Source organism: Ailuropoda melanoleuca, chromosome 9 (assembly GCF_002007445.2).
Source record: "Ailuropoda melanoleuca isolate Jingjing chromosome 9, ASM200744v2, whole genome shotgun sequence".
Lineage (NCBI taxonomy): Eukaryota > Metazoa > Chordata > Mammalia > Carnivora > Ursidae > Ailuropoda > Ailuropoda melanoleuca.
Genome location: NC_048226.1, coordinates 43,297,127 through 43,312,227, shown reverse-complemented (window position 1 = coordinate 43,312,227; position 15,101 = coordinate 43,297,127). Strand labels below are relative to the sequence as shown.

The window sequence follows — 15,101 nt, the reverse complement described above, 5'->3', positions numbered from 1 at the left end:
ATTTTTTTAAGCATAACAGTGTTACATTTTAGTAGGAAAATATTCTTATTAAAAATAAGTCACTTGAGAGGTTTTTTTCTTTTTTTTTTTTTTTTTTGGTTTCTTTTTTTACATGTGTAGTAATTCTCACTGAATAGATCTGGTTTCTAAGACAAAGATTTGGGTTATTGTGTGGACATCATCCCATAAAACTTGGTAGCACCTCGATCCTCCATCTCCTGTCAGGTGCTACGTCTTTCCCGAAACTGCTGTCTGATCACCCAAGACAGAATTCATCTCTCCCATAGCTGTTGTTGCCTCTGTTATGTACCATTACTGTTTTTTGGTTGTTTTATGTTTGTTCACATACATGTATTTTTTACTCTATTGGATTGAAAGAATCAAAGGCCAGGAATTACGCTTATTTGACTTCATATCTTTCATAGTGTTTTTCACTTTGCTAAAATAAGCAATTCAACTGAATAAAAAAAAACTAAAACAACTAAAAAGTTTAACTTAGTGAGCTCTTTGGAGCCCAATCTGGGAAATTATAAATGTGCAAGAAATGAAAATACTGTCTTATTTTCCAAGAAGTTTGCATTATACTCAATAGGCTAATTTTTATATCTTCTTCCTTAGGAAAACTACATCTCAGACCCAACTATCTTGTGGAGGGCTTATCCCCATAACCTGATGACGTAAGTCATTTTGCAGGCTTTTCCTAGTTAAGGACCATGGTCATGTCACTTTTAAGCAGAACCCATTCTTGTCATTCTCTTTAGGACTTTGGCAAATTCATACAATAGGTATGTCATTGGCAGTCCCTCTGCCATGAGAAAAAAAATTCTTGTGTGCTTTTTTCATGTATATGATACTATTTGCAACATGTTCATTAGCTTGAGAAAACTGATTTTAACAATCTTAATTTAGTTCTGGTTTCCCTTCTCCCTCATCCTTCCTCCTCATCAGTTCTCCATATTCTCTGTACTTTTTGCTCCTTTTCTATGCCCCAGTCTCTTTTTACTCCTTTCATTTCTTATTCTCTTACACTGTAAACTTCAGCGTAGTGACTGTTTCTTTCTTATCTTCCTAGCCCCCTGGGGTTTCTATACAGTCCTATAAAAAAGCTCAGAGTTGCAAAGACATTCAGCTAAATTACTCATTCTTCAAGCCCAGCCCTAGGACGAGTATTCCATATTATTTTTCCTTGCTACATTAGCCTATATTGTCTTTTGCTTTCCTGAATTTGTCATTTTGGTGTATAATATTTTAGGTAGTATCTCTACATTGTCTTAATGTTCTATAATTGTTTCATTTATGTAAGTCTTATATTGTGCCCATGCCCACCAGGACTCCGTGTACCTTGACAGCAAATAGGAACTGCCTCTTTATATTATATATCCTTCGTTGTGCCAGGCCATATGTAGGTGTTTGTCACCTAGACAGCATTCAGTAAATGTACTGTGATGTGAGAATTGGATAAAAAGATAAAAAGGGAATAAATGACCATGCATACCTTTGTTTAAAGTCCAGCAAACCCATGCTGCTGAGTCATTCCGACTTTTAAAAATTATATTAATTCAGTGAGCTTTTATGCAATAGGGTTATAAAGATCATATTTATATGGGACTGTCTCCCCTCGCCCCCCAAAAATTTATTTCCGACTGGTTTTGTGTTTTCAATTTTAGAAGTCTGGAGGAGAAGGAGAAGGGAGAACAAAGAGAAGGCAGGAGGATTGGAAGGGTATAATGTCAAGAGACCATTGATTCTAGGCTGATGAGTTCTGTCTCCTGGGGAACACTTCCATGCCATATTCCTCTTTCTAATCCTGGTTTACCTCCATTTATCTGGGGGCTCTCTCAGTGTTCCAACCAGGTAGAGTTACCATATTTCCCTAAGAAAACAGCCAGGGGATATTTGCAGTTGGGATTATACCAATTTCAGGCGATCATTCATCTAGGCGCCTTCGCTTTTGTGTCCCATCTTTTTGCCCTTCCTGCTTTCCTTTCGATGAAACCTTAAAGGTCTGTAAGATGATTCCCTCAAAGTCATGTTCCTTATGTTTTCAGCAGCTAACATGACCTACTAATCAGTATTAATTTACTAATAGACAAGGGGGTCTGGTTCCTCCCAGCTGGCATGCAGGTCATCAGGGTTCTGCAGATAATGTCTTTGCATCGGTTGTTCAATCCAGACGAATCGACTGGTGGTGAGAATATTCTAGGGAGACAGGGACGTGGCTGCTGGGGAGTTGTTAAAGGTGCACAGAGTACTGCAGGGAGACCTGAAATGATAACACAATGGTGGCTACTTAGTACATCCTCATTTCCAGCATTTGTTTTTACTTTATTCTTTAAAAATAGCCTGCTTTAAAAGGTTTTTTTTTCCTTTCTTATGCAGATTTCAAATGAAGTTTTTCTACATAGCCCAGTTGGCTTACTGGTTTCATGCTTTTCCTGAACTCTACTTCCAGAAAACCAAAAAAGTAAGCTGGGATTTTGTTATTTTAAAAGTTGTCTTGTCATTTTTTTTCTTTTTTTTGAAAAGTCACTCTAAAATTAAACATTTCCTCACATCTCTAACCTCCCTCTTTCTTTCCCACCTCAACTCTTCTGCCATTATTCTCCCACCTCCCCTCTTTCCACAAAGACTAAATATCCTCACATATTTCTTGAAAAAAACCTTTTGTCATATTTTAACTTAGAGTGGAATCTTCTACATTTTACATGTTAATCGTTTGTCTTAAAATTGTATTAATGGTAATTTCATGAGAGACTATGGACTCTGAGAAACAAACTGAGAGCTTCAGAGGGGAGGGTGGTCGGGGAATAGGATAGGCTGGTGATGGGTAGTAAGGAGGGCACGTATTGCATGGTGCACTGGGTGTTATACGCAACTAATGAATCATCGAACTTTACATCAGAAACCAGGGATGTACTGTATGGTGACTAACATAATATAATTTTAAAAATATTAAAAAATAATTTAAAAAATTATATTAATGGTAATTTAAAATAAAATTTAAACAAATTTTGAAATGTAATATTAGTTTTATATTATTGATATTCTTAAGAGTTTCACAAGTGAGACAAAAGGATTAATCAGATTATTGTGCAACTAACAGTTCTGTGTGTTAAGGCCCAATTAAAAAAAATTCAGTATTAAGTAAGCCTTAGTTAAATACTCAGCAGTGAAGCTTTTCCTGAAATGGGTGGAGCGTTCTTTTTAGCATGTGAGAAAGATGTTTGTTTGTTTTATTTGAACAAATAATGACTGGAGCAGTGCAATATCCTTCTTTCTTTTTTATCCTCAGTACTTTTAAAGTCAAATTTTGTGATATCTCGAAGTGCACTTTATTTCCTTTCTTTCTGTTTCAAACCTATACCACCTCCCCGTTGCTTGAAACTAAACACAGCAGCTCACCTGCGCTCTGTGGGGGTTTTGCTGGTTTGTGCCACCTCCTCCCTGCTCCCTTTTCCTCTGTGCTCTCCTTGGGCTTCATTCACACTGATATTCTCTAATTTTATGATCCCAGCACATCAATTTTTTTTCTGGAAATACCGTTAAATTAATCAAGCACTCTTATTCCCTTTTCCAGGGAGAGATTATTTTTAAAATCCTATACAGGAATATGGAGAAAGCAAGTTTAGGCCTGAGTTAACAACTATTGAAGCTGGGTAGGGCTGCACGGATTTCTTTATACTCTCTATTTGTTGTATATATATATTTACATTTGTCCGCATTTAAAGCTCCCGTACTTTAAGAAGCTTTTCAGGATAGAAGTGTAACATGACCAGTTCATCTGTGCCTTCTCCAAAGCCACACCTATTTCTGGATGTACTTCAAGTAGTTAATCCAGAGTGTAACTACCTGATTTACTACTGCTTTGTGACTGTGGTTTTTGTGTCCTGTGTCTGTCATCATTGGTGTTATCTGCTGTGATTAGAAAACAGCACCAAATAGAGTTCGTGTACTATGGCTTGGAAGTTCTTTTTATGTTGATTTCTTTTTCAAGTGAGTGTTTTTCTAGTTAAGTTGATTATAAGGATTAGGATGAAGATCCATAAAACCTTTGGCTTAGAACTGTGTTAAGATAAGATCCTTAGGCTCACAATTTCCAGAAGCCCTTCCATATTCAGTAAGCACCTAGTGTGAACCACAGATGTCCTAGAGCTGCACTGCCCTGCCCGAAACAGAAGCCACTAGCCGCATTTAAAGTAACTACAATTAAAAACAAAATGTACTTTCTTAGTCACACTTAAGCCTATCGCAAGTACTCATTTAGCCACATGTGGCCATACTGTCTGCCATTTTGGATAGCAGAGATAGAGAGCATTTCCATCATTGCAGAAAATTCTGTTGGGCAGTGTTGCTGAGAACATCATGGTTTCTTAATGTCTTAGTACCGTGGCTCAAATATTTAAAGCTTTCTTTACGTGCATACTTGTATACCCATAGACATAATACCTCTGGACTTCATTATTAATCTGTATGTCTCTGTCTTAGTCATTGACCATATAAATAAAGAAGGACATTTCAAAGTAATTGTTCATTTTAGTTTTCAAAGTTCTTTCCTTATCAATTCCTGCCAGATGGCATTTCTCCAGAAATGCAATCTAATTTTTATGGAATAATTTGCATAACTTAAAACTTAACTGAAACTATTTTTAACACCTACATATGACAGTCGAAAGTAACTGTTTCAAGTAATTAACATAATTTGAAAGTAACAGCTGCATATGTGTTAAACAGTTTCTTAAAATTTACTCTATGAAAATTATTTTTGGAAGAACTCTTTACTGGAAGAAACTAGTACAGTGATTGTTTTGAACTGATCCTACAGAAAAATGAAGAAAGAAAGGAACACTACTGTTAGTAGCAGTTCAAGAGGTGTGTTAGTCACAAATAACTCAGTTTCTTTTAGGGAGAATATTTTAAATACATACAGTATGTATGCCTCAATGTAAACATTATTCCATTTTGCCCATAAGAAGATTCACAGTGTAATTTCTTAGCCAACTTGAATATGTGGGGTTTTGGGGGAAGTCTCAATGAAATAGCCAAATGTTTTATTTCTCCTTTTCAGTTTATTTAGTTTAATTATATATGCATATAATTGCATATCCTATGAAGTATTTTTAATAAGAAATAATGCTTTTTTCCCCTACCCACTTCATGGAAGTAATATTCACACTTTACACATCCAGCTTTGTTGTTCATATCTGTCATTCATCACTAGAGCCACTTTTCTAATCCTCTCAGTTTTTCCGGAGTACATCATCTTTCCTTTACTGATTTCTCTGCTAGACCTTCTATAAGCACTTAGAAATCATATTGATAAAGGTTTTTAACGCTGTGTGTCTTACCCAAACATGGATTTCTTATTCAAAATAATTGATATAGATCCCTCTTACGTAAGAGTTTTGAAAAGATTTAAATATGAGATGGCTCCATCTGTGGTTTAGGGGAAAATCTTTGCCTTCTATTTAGGCATATTGATGATATTCAGTTTAAAGTCAAGTGTTTTAGTACAGTGTAGTTAAGAAAAGCATTTTCTTATAAGAATAGAAATTTACTGAAGTATATGACTGATCTTTTTAATAAAAAGATGTTGGAATAACAACTGAAAATGTCACTTGAAGTTACTTATAATTTTAGAAATTGTTTTGATTTAATGTACTGTATTTACTAGATTTTTTCCATGAAAAATGAGACTATTAGAATTTTAAGTCATCATTTCATGATTTCGTTCTTATAATAATTATTTAAACATTAGCATTAAGAATAGGAGACTTTGATAAAGTTGTTTTTTTAAGGTTTTATTTATTTATTTATGTGAGAGAGAAAAAGAGTGCACGAGCAGGGGGAGGGAGAGGGACAGGCAGACTCTGCGCTAAGCAGAGGGGCTCAGTCTCAACAACCCTGCGATCATGGACATTTTCAATGCTATCCCGATCAAAATACCGAGGACATTTTTCAAAGAACTGGAACAAATAGTCCTTAAATTTGTATGGGAAACAGAAAAGGCCCAGAATCTCCAAGGAACTGTTGAAAAGGAAAAACAAAGCTGGGGGCATCACAATGCCGGATTTCGAGCTGTACTACAAAGCTGTGATCACAAAGACAGCATGGTACTGGCACAAAAACAGACACATCGACCAATGGAACAGAATAGAGAACCCAGAAATGGACCCTCGGCTCTTTGGGCAACTAATCTTTGATAAAGCAGGAAAAAACATCCGGTGGAAAAAAGACAGTCTCTTCAATAAATGGTGCTGGGAAAATTGGACAGCTACATGCAAAAGAATGAAACTTGACCACTCTCTCACACCATACACAAAAATAAACTCCAAATGGATGAAAGACCTCAATGTGAGACAGGAATCCATCAAAATTCTAGAGGAGAACATAGGCAACAACTTCTATGACATCGGCCAGAGCAACCTTTTTCACGACACATCTCCAAAGGCAAGAGAAATAAAAGATAAAATGAACTTATGGGACTTTATCAGGATAAAGAGCTTCTGCACAGCCAAGGAAACAGTCAAAAAAACTAAGAGACAGCCCACGGAATGGGAGAATATATTTGCAAAGGACACCACAGATAAAGGACTGGTATCCAAGATCTACAAAGAACTTCTCAAACTCAATACACGAGAAACAAATAAACAAATCATAAAATGGGCAGAAGATATGAACAGACACTTTTCCAATGAAGACATACAAATGGCTAACAGACACATGAAAAAATGTTCAAAATCATTAGCCATCAGGGAAATTCAAATCAAAACCACACTGAGATACCACCTTACGCCAGTTAGAATGGCAAAGATAGACAAGGCAAGAAACAACAATTGTTGGAGAGGATGTGGAGAAAGGGGATCCCTCCTACATTGTTGGTGGGAATGCAAGTTGGTACAGCCACTCTGGAAAACAGTGTGGAGGTCCCTTAAAAAGTTAAAAATTGAACTACCCTATGACCCAGCCATTGCACTACTGGGTGTTTACCCCAAAGATACAGACGTAGTAAAGAGAAGGGCCATATGCACCCCAATGTTCATAGCTGCATTGTCCACAATAGCCAAATCATGGAAGGAGCCGAGATGCCCTTCAACAGATGACTGGATTAAGAAGCTGTGGTCCATATATACAATGGAATATTACTCAGCTATCAGAAAGAACGAATTCTCAACATTTGCTGCAACATGGACGGCACTGGAGGAGATAATGCTAAGTGAAATAAGTCAAGCAGAGAAAGACAATTATCATATGATTTCTCTCATCTATGGAACATAAGAACTAGGATGATCGGTAGGGGAAGAAAGGGATAAAGAAAAGGGGGGTAATCAGAAGGGGGAATGAAACATGAGAGACTATGGACTATGAGAAACAAACTGAAGACTTCAGAGGGGAGGGGGTGGGGGAATGGGATAGACTGGTGATGGGTAGTAAGGAGGGCACGTATTGCATGGTGCACTGGGTGTTATACGCATAATGAAGCATCAAACTTTACATCGGAATCTGGGGATGTACTGTATGGTGATTAACATAATGTAATAAAATAAAATTAATAAAAAAAAATTAAAAATAAAAAAAAAAAAACCCTGCGATCATGACTTAAGCCAAAACCAAGAGTCTGATGCATAACTGACTCAGCCACCTAGGCCCCCCCCCCAGAACTTTAATAAAGCTTTTCTAATAACTCATTTTCATTATGTATTTTTTCCATTCAAGTATAAAAGAAGTTTGTTAATCTTTATTTTTTATTTATTTATTTTTGAGAGAGCACGCAGTGGGGAGGGATAGAAGGGGAGGGAGAGGGACAAGCAGAATGCAGAGCCTCATGTGGGGTCTATCTCCTGATGCTGAGATAATGACCTGAGCCAAAACCAAGAGTCAGACATGTAACTGGCTCAACCACTCAGACGCCCCAAGCAAGAGCTTTTAAAATAGTTTCTACAGCTTTGCAAAGAACAGAGCATCAAGAAATCCTTTTCTAAATAACATTCCCTTCAGCTATATACAAACTGACCAGTGTCTCTAAAGAAATGTTTGTGCGCTCAAAGCCTAACCAGAGAAAAAGTAAAAATAAATGAGTGACAGGGAGGAATATAATATAATACTACAGGGAGTGATGGAGCTTGTTGTGAACTGGAAAACACACACTCGATAGTAAAGGCATTCCCAAATTCTTTTAAGATTACAAAGGTAATAGGGATGATATAGCATGATTTTTAAAATGAGAAATTTTATCTAGATTTCATTTAGAAAATGGCTGAAATGGCACCCCTATTCTAAGCGAGACTCCTGACATTCTCCAGTCCTTGTGGGGTTACAGCCCCACAGGCAAGATGTTGAGGCCAATGACAACCTTACCCAGCACCATGGTCCCTGGGGTTACACATTTCTGGGGGGTGTGGGGAATGAGGAACAGAGGCGGCTGGGTGAAACTGGGCCATCTGAGCTCACTGGCCACATCACAGATCCCAGGTAGGGAGTCCTCATGCCATCCAAGAGCAGCGATCACTCTTCTTAAATCTAGTGTCTAGATGAATAAAAAAGTGGCTGAAAGAAAGCTATTTTGGCTTCTCAAGACATTTTCACACATCATCCTACAATTTTATTATGTAAATAAATGTTTTCTACCAGGAGCCAGGAAGGAGGTTTTGCTTATTTGTTTAAAGATGAACGAACTTCAGGGCGCCTGGGTGGCTCAGTGGGTAAGCGTCCAACTCTTGGTTTCAGATCAGGTCATGATCTCAGGGTCTTGGGGTCAAGGCCTATGTCGAATTCCATGTTCAGTGCAGAGTCTGCTTGAGATTCTCTCCTCCTCCCTCTTTCCCCTCCCCCCACTTGAGTACACACTCTCTCCCTCTCTATCAAATAAATAAAATCTTGTAAAAAGCTATTGCTAGGCATTTGATGATTGTGAAGATGGAGCTGGTGATGGTATTTTACTCTTCATTACTGACTCAGTTGGTTGACTACCAAAAAGGGCAAGGCTAAAATTTGGCAAAGTTGAACCTGAATTTAAGAGAGAAGCTTCAGGGGCGCCTGAGTGGCTCAGCCAGTTAAGCGGCTACCTTTGGCTCAGGTCGTGATCCCGGGGTCCTGGGATCTAGGCCCACATCAGGCTCCTTACTCAGCGGGGAGCCTGCTTCTCCCCTACCTCCTGCTTGTGCTTGCTCTCTCTCTCTCCCCTCTCCCTTTCTCTCTGTGTCAAAATTTTGAAAGAAAAAAGAAAGAAAGAAAGAAAGAAAGAAAGAAAGAAAGAAAGAAAGAAAAGAGAAAAGAAAGAAAAGAAAAAACAAGCAAGCTTCAACCTCACCTTACCTAATTAAGTTGAAAGTTAAGGACAAAAAATAAGAGAAATAGAATGGCTTTCAGAAGAGTAGTCTGTCCGGCACTGGAGGAGATAATGCTAAGTGAAATAAGTCAAGCAGAGAAAGACAATTATCATATGATTTCTCTCATCTATGGAACATAAGAACTAGGAGGATCGGTAGGGGAAGAAAGGGATAAAGAAAAGGGGGGTAATCAGAAGGGGGAATGAAACATGAGAGACTATGGACTGTGAGAGGCAAACTGAAGACTTCAGAGGGGAGGGGGTGGGGGAATGGGATAGACTGGTGATGGGTAGTAAGGAGGGCACGTATTGCATGGTGCACTGGGTGTTATACGCAACTAATGAAGCATCAAACTTTACATCGGAATCTGGGGATGTACTGTATGGTGATTAACATAATATAATAAAATAAAAAAAAAAGAGTAGTCTGTCATTTATAATAGTGTTTTTAGATTTGTCAGAAAGGGAAAAAATAGGCAGCTTAGGTTCTCTGTCAAATGATGTATTTTTAAAATTTGTGTTTCTTCTTTAAGTCTTTTTTTACCACCCCCCCAGAAGTTATATTCTTTAAAATAACTTTCCCAGCAGTTATTCCAGCAAATTAGTTACATTGACTTACACAAGTTTCTTTGTAATAAAATGAGTTTAGTGTTCGATCTGCACTTTAAAAATGGCAGAGCTTTTGTTTTAAGTATCAGGAGTCCCCTTGGTCTCTTTTCTCCTCAGAAATTTGGAGCGTAGGTTAACACATCTGAAGAATATGGCAGTATTTCCCATACCAAGTCACATGCCGCTTGTTTAATTTAAAATATTTTATTTAAAATTATAGTTAAAAATATTTTGTTCTGGGGCGCCTGGGTGGCACAGCGGTTAAGCGTCTGCCTTCGGCTCAGGGCGTGATCCTGGCGTTATGGGATCAAGCCCCACATCAGGCTCCTCTGCTATGAGCCTGCTTCTTCCTCTCCCACTCCCCCTGCTTGTGTTCCCTCTCTCGCTGGCTGTCTCTATCTCTGTCAAATAAATAAATAAAATCTTTAAAAAAAAAAAAAGTATTTTGTTCTGTACTATCAACAATCATGTTGTACAGTGCCAATGATATAAACACCACACTGGGAAATGTGTAAATCATGTATATACAGTGACACCTCTATTCATAGCATGTGAAATTGCATTTGTAACACTGCAGGTGAGCTGTTCTGATATGATTGTAAGAGCCGGAAAAGGTTCCCACGTGGTTGAACTTCAGCATATTAGTCTTGACTCTGTTCCTGCTCTTTTTTTTTTTTTTTAAGATTTTTATTTATTTGAGAAAGGGAAAGAGCATGAGCTGGGGGGAGGGGCAGAGGAAGAGGCACGGAGAGAAGCAGACTCCCTTGTGAGCAGGGAGCCCGATGTGGGGCTCCATCCCAGGACCCTGGGATCATGACCTGAGCTGAAGCCAGATGCTTAACCAACTGAGCCACCCGGGGCGCCCCTCCCTCTCTCCTTTTGTAGGGAGAAATATTTTATTGGAAGTTTAAAAATTAAGACAGCTTATTTTCAGAGATCCTTCTCTCTCCAATTGGAAGAACCACTGTAAACTTGGTATCATGTCTTGGGTTTTTTTCCCGCCTTGAGAGTCCCAAAACATAGTAGCACATATAGTGCTATTCAACTGTCTTATGTTCTGCCTTTCTAACGCTTGACCTTTGTGCCATTCTTACTAGAGAAGAGTTTTCAATTTCAAAACTACAATTGTAAAATCTCTACTCTTTCTCCAAAGATTTGGGGAAGTAACTACTGAAATGTAGAAGGAGAAGTAGAGGGCGAACAGAGACCTGCACTCAACTGTACTAGATGCCGGAGGAGTTTAGTGAGGTTCCAGACGCATGCAGTTCAGTCCACTTAACATCAGCTCTCCACTTAAAAAATTGCAGTTAGCAGCTGTAGTACATGAATACTACTAATCAGGCTTAATATAACCTGATGCTGTGTACATGTCAGGCTGCTATGACTACGTTCCATATATACATGGAACACAGCAAAAACCAGAGTAGAAATGACATGTATATGCATTTCGTAAATTAGCAAGTGATTATTGAGTTTAACACTGTCAGTTTTTACAAACATTTGTGACTGCAACTCAAGATGAAAAGCTAGATTTTACATCATAATTTAGTGTGTGTGCATGTGTATGTGAAATCTATAATAAATTTTTCATGAAACAGTACAATATGCCGTACAGAGAAATGTTTCAGTGTGTTTTAATCTATCATTTTAATCTATCATTTAATCTATCATTTTATCATTTATCTCATTATCTCATTATCATTTATCGTTTATCTCTCTGTTTACAGGAAGATATTCCTCGTCAGCTTGTCTACATTGGTCTTTACCTCTTTCACATTGCTGGAGCTTATCTTTTAAAGTAAGCTGGGGTTTTGCTTGGATGTGTAAATGGACTGGGTAGATAGTGGGTCAGTCTGTCTTAATTGATAATCTTTACATTTTAAATTTGTCCTTTTAACAGCTTGAATCATCTAGGACTTGTTCTTCTGGTGCTACATTATTTTGTTGAATTTCTTTTCCACATTTCCCGCCTGTTTTATTTTAGTGACGAAAAGTATCAGAAAGGGTAAGTTGTTTAGCCATTCTGTTTCTTGTGTAATTAAAGTCAATGTCTGTGTTGCCAAGGACTGTGCTGTTGCCAAGGTCCATGCCAGGGGCAATTATATCACTCTCTGTAAGCTGTTAGTAGTAGCTTTAAATAAAATGAAACAATTTTACAATTCAGGCTGGTATTTTGTTCTCTAAGATGGAGTCTCTTCTTAGCTAGAGAGATGTTACATTGGAACTTGTAATTTTGAAGGTTTTTTGGGGTTTAGTTTTCTGTTATAATTTGCCCTTTTGTTTAATCCATGTTTTTCTTTTGGAGGAAGAGTAATAGGGAAGTGATAATAAGGATAATAGGAATAGGGAAGAAGAACACAAAATAATAGATTATATAGCCTAAAAAATATTAAAATATTTTGATGGGAAAATTGGACTGAAAACAGAATTGGAGCAGTATGACTTGTTAAAAAAAAAAAAAAAGTAAAACTAGACCTATGAAGTGGGAATTGGGTGTCCTGTGTTAACAGGACAGCTTTTGTTTTGTCTAGCATTTTTCAAAATTGTTCTATGTACCAGTAGTTTTGAGGATCATTAATGATAGTTATATTAAAAAAAGAAGATCTGCTAAACAAAAAATCAGTTATTTCTTTACTGGACTTCCTAGAATCTTAAATATGCTATGTTCTATATCTCCAAGAGTGTGATACAATATATAGCATATCCCAAACATTTTACTTCAGAATCTTTTTACAGAACAATAAGGAATGTGGTTTTAATATGCATTTACTTAGTAGGAACCTGATTCCTATTAGAGTCTACTCATATCATTGCAATTTTATGAATTTGACTTAGGACATTTTTCTTACAGGTTTTCTCTGTGGGCAGTTCTATTTGTTTTGGGAAGACTTCTGACTTTAATTCTTTCAGTACTCACTGTTGGCTTTGGCCTTGCAAGAGCAGAGAATCAGAAATTGGATTTCAGTGCTGGGAACTTCAATGTGTTAGCTGTAAGGTACAGCCAGTTTAACATTTTTCTCACTTTGTACTGCTATATAGTATGTATTACCATTTATGATGTAAATCTTCTTTAAAAAATAAAGAGACAAATACGGGAGAAACATTCATTTGATTTCAAACCTGCTGCAGTCGCGTGTGTCTGAATTGAAATACTAAGGGATTTCTTTGAATTTAGAGATTAAGTATTAATGGGATAATTGTTTATTAACATCGTCTTGTCACCAGTGGGAATTTAACACCAAGCTAATCCTGTCAATGCAAGACAGAATACTTCATTCAGTGGCATTGCTTTGATATACTCTAATTTTTCTTTATTAACTTTAATATCCTCAGAATTGCTGTCCTGGCATCCATTTGCATTACCCAAGCATTCATGATGTGGAAGTTCATTAATTTTCAGCTTCGGAGATGGAGGGAACATTCTACTTTTCAGGCACCAGCTGTGAAGAAGAAACCAACAGTGACTAAAGGCAGGTCTTCTAGAAAAGGAACAGGTAAGCAGTGGAAAAGCTGAAGTAGAAAACGTTAAAAAAAAAAAAAAAGACGTTGTGGGGTCTTATTCTAAACTTAATTAAGATTTAAAAAAAATTTTTTTTATTTGAGAGAGAGCTGTGCACACGAGCAGGGGAAGAAGCAAAGGGGGAGGGAATGGGACAAGCAGACTGTGCTGAGTGCAGAGCCCAATGCAGGGTTCGATCTCACAACCCTGAGATCATGATCTGAGCTGAAACCAAGAGGAGACATTCAACTGACTGAGCCACCCAGGCACCCCTAAAATCTTTTAAAGAAAATTTTATTCTGTTTTTAGCAAAATCAGAGGCAAAGTAAAACCTACCCCATTCGACAGTTTGTTGATTTCCTGGGGTCAGTTATTCCCCAAAAGCTGCCCACTAAATTTCTCCCTCCCAGGTTTTCCACTAGACCAGTGTATATGGGCCATTTTAGTAGTGAATAATTAACCCAGAGAGCAGTAATTTATACTTTCAAGCATCTTACTGATACTTAAAAAACAAAACCTCTTTACAGCCCCTTCCCATCTGCCTTTAGTTCCGAGTGAAACAGCTTTTTCTATAACTTTTGATTGTTTGATCCTTCATGTTTGAGCCTGCATCTACACTCTCTTCTCCTTCTGGCTTTTGACTGAAAATGCATTGACATTGCAGTCATTTTTTCAACTAGTCTTTGGTGTTATACTTGGTAGTTGTAACATAGGAGTTCAAGTTTTAAAAATATATCAACTCTGATTTGCTCCTTAAAAGTCTTCACATTTGATAGTTTATATCCTCTAGCCGTGTCCTGTTCAAGCTTGTCTCCACAACTTTTGGGCTTTTGCATTTTATATAAATTTTAGTATATCTTGGTCAGTTTCCACCACCTCCCCCCCCCAAAAAAAACTCTTGCAGGGATATTGGATTGGAATTACATTGAATCTTAGATCATTTCAGGGAGAAATGAGCACTTTAGCTCATGAATATGGTATATACTTCCATTTACCTAGATTATCTTTAACCTCAGTGATATTTATTTAATAACCACTTTGTTGGGATATAAATCATATACCATAAGGTTCATCCTTTAAAGTGTATGTTTCAGGGGCGCCGGGGCGGCACAGCAGTTAAGCGTCTGCCTTCGGCTTAGGGCGTGATCCCGGCGTTATGGGATCGAGCCCCACATCAGGCTCCTCCGCTATGAGCCTGCTTCTTCCTCTCCCACTCCCCCTGCTTGTGTTGCCTCTCTACCTGGCTGTCTCTATCTCTGTCAAATAAATAAATAAAATCTTTAAAAAAAAATAAAGTGTATGTTTCAGTGGTCTTTAAGTGTATTCACAAAGTGTGTGAACCACTAATTCCAGAACATTTTTATCTCCCCAAAAAGAAACCCCATGCCCACTAGCAGTCATTTCTTATCCCATCCTTCCCGCTGCCTCTGACAACCACTTATCTATTTTCTGTCTCTGGATTGGCCTTTTCTGAACATTTCATATAAATGGAATCATATAAATTGTGATCTTTTGCAACTGGTTTCTTTCAGTTAGCTTGTACTTAGGGTTTCTACATGTTGTAGCAAATACCAGTATTTTATTCCTTTTTATGGCCAAATACTGTTCCATTGTATGGATATACCAGATTATGTTTATGCACTTATTACTTGACGGGCATTTGGGTTG

The 15,101-nt window shown here is 37.6% G+C and overlaps 1 protein-coding gene across 2 annotated transcripts in view; it reads left to right on the top strand.

Moving 5' to 3' along the window:
* Nucleotides 1-15,101, top strand: part of TRAM1 (translocation associated membrane protein 1) — a 33,315-nt gene that overhangs the window by 11,283 nt on the left and 6,931 nt on the right. For both annotated transcript variants that reach the window (XM_034668165.1, XM_002918506.4), the window contains exons 5-10: nt 619-677; nt 2,380-2,464; nt 11,662-11,732; nt 11,835-11,939; nt 12,786-12,929; nt 13,268-13,428. In XM_034668165.1, the coding sequence (XP_034524056.1) occupies nt 619-677; nt 2,380-2,464; nt 11,662-11,732; nt 11,835-11,939; nt 12,786-12,929; nt 13,268-13,428 (625 nt within the window). The remainder of the gene's footprint in view (nt 1-618; nt 678-2,379; nt 2,465-11,661; nt 11,733-11,834; nt 11,940-12,785; nt 12,930-13,267; nt 13,429-15,101) is intronic.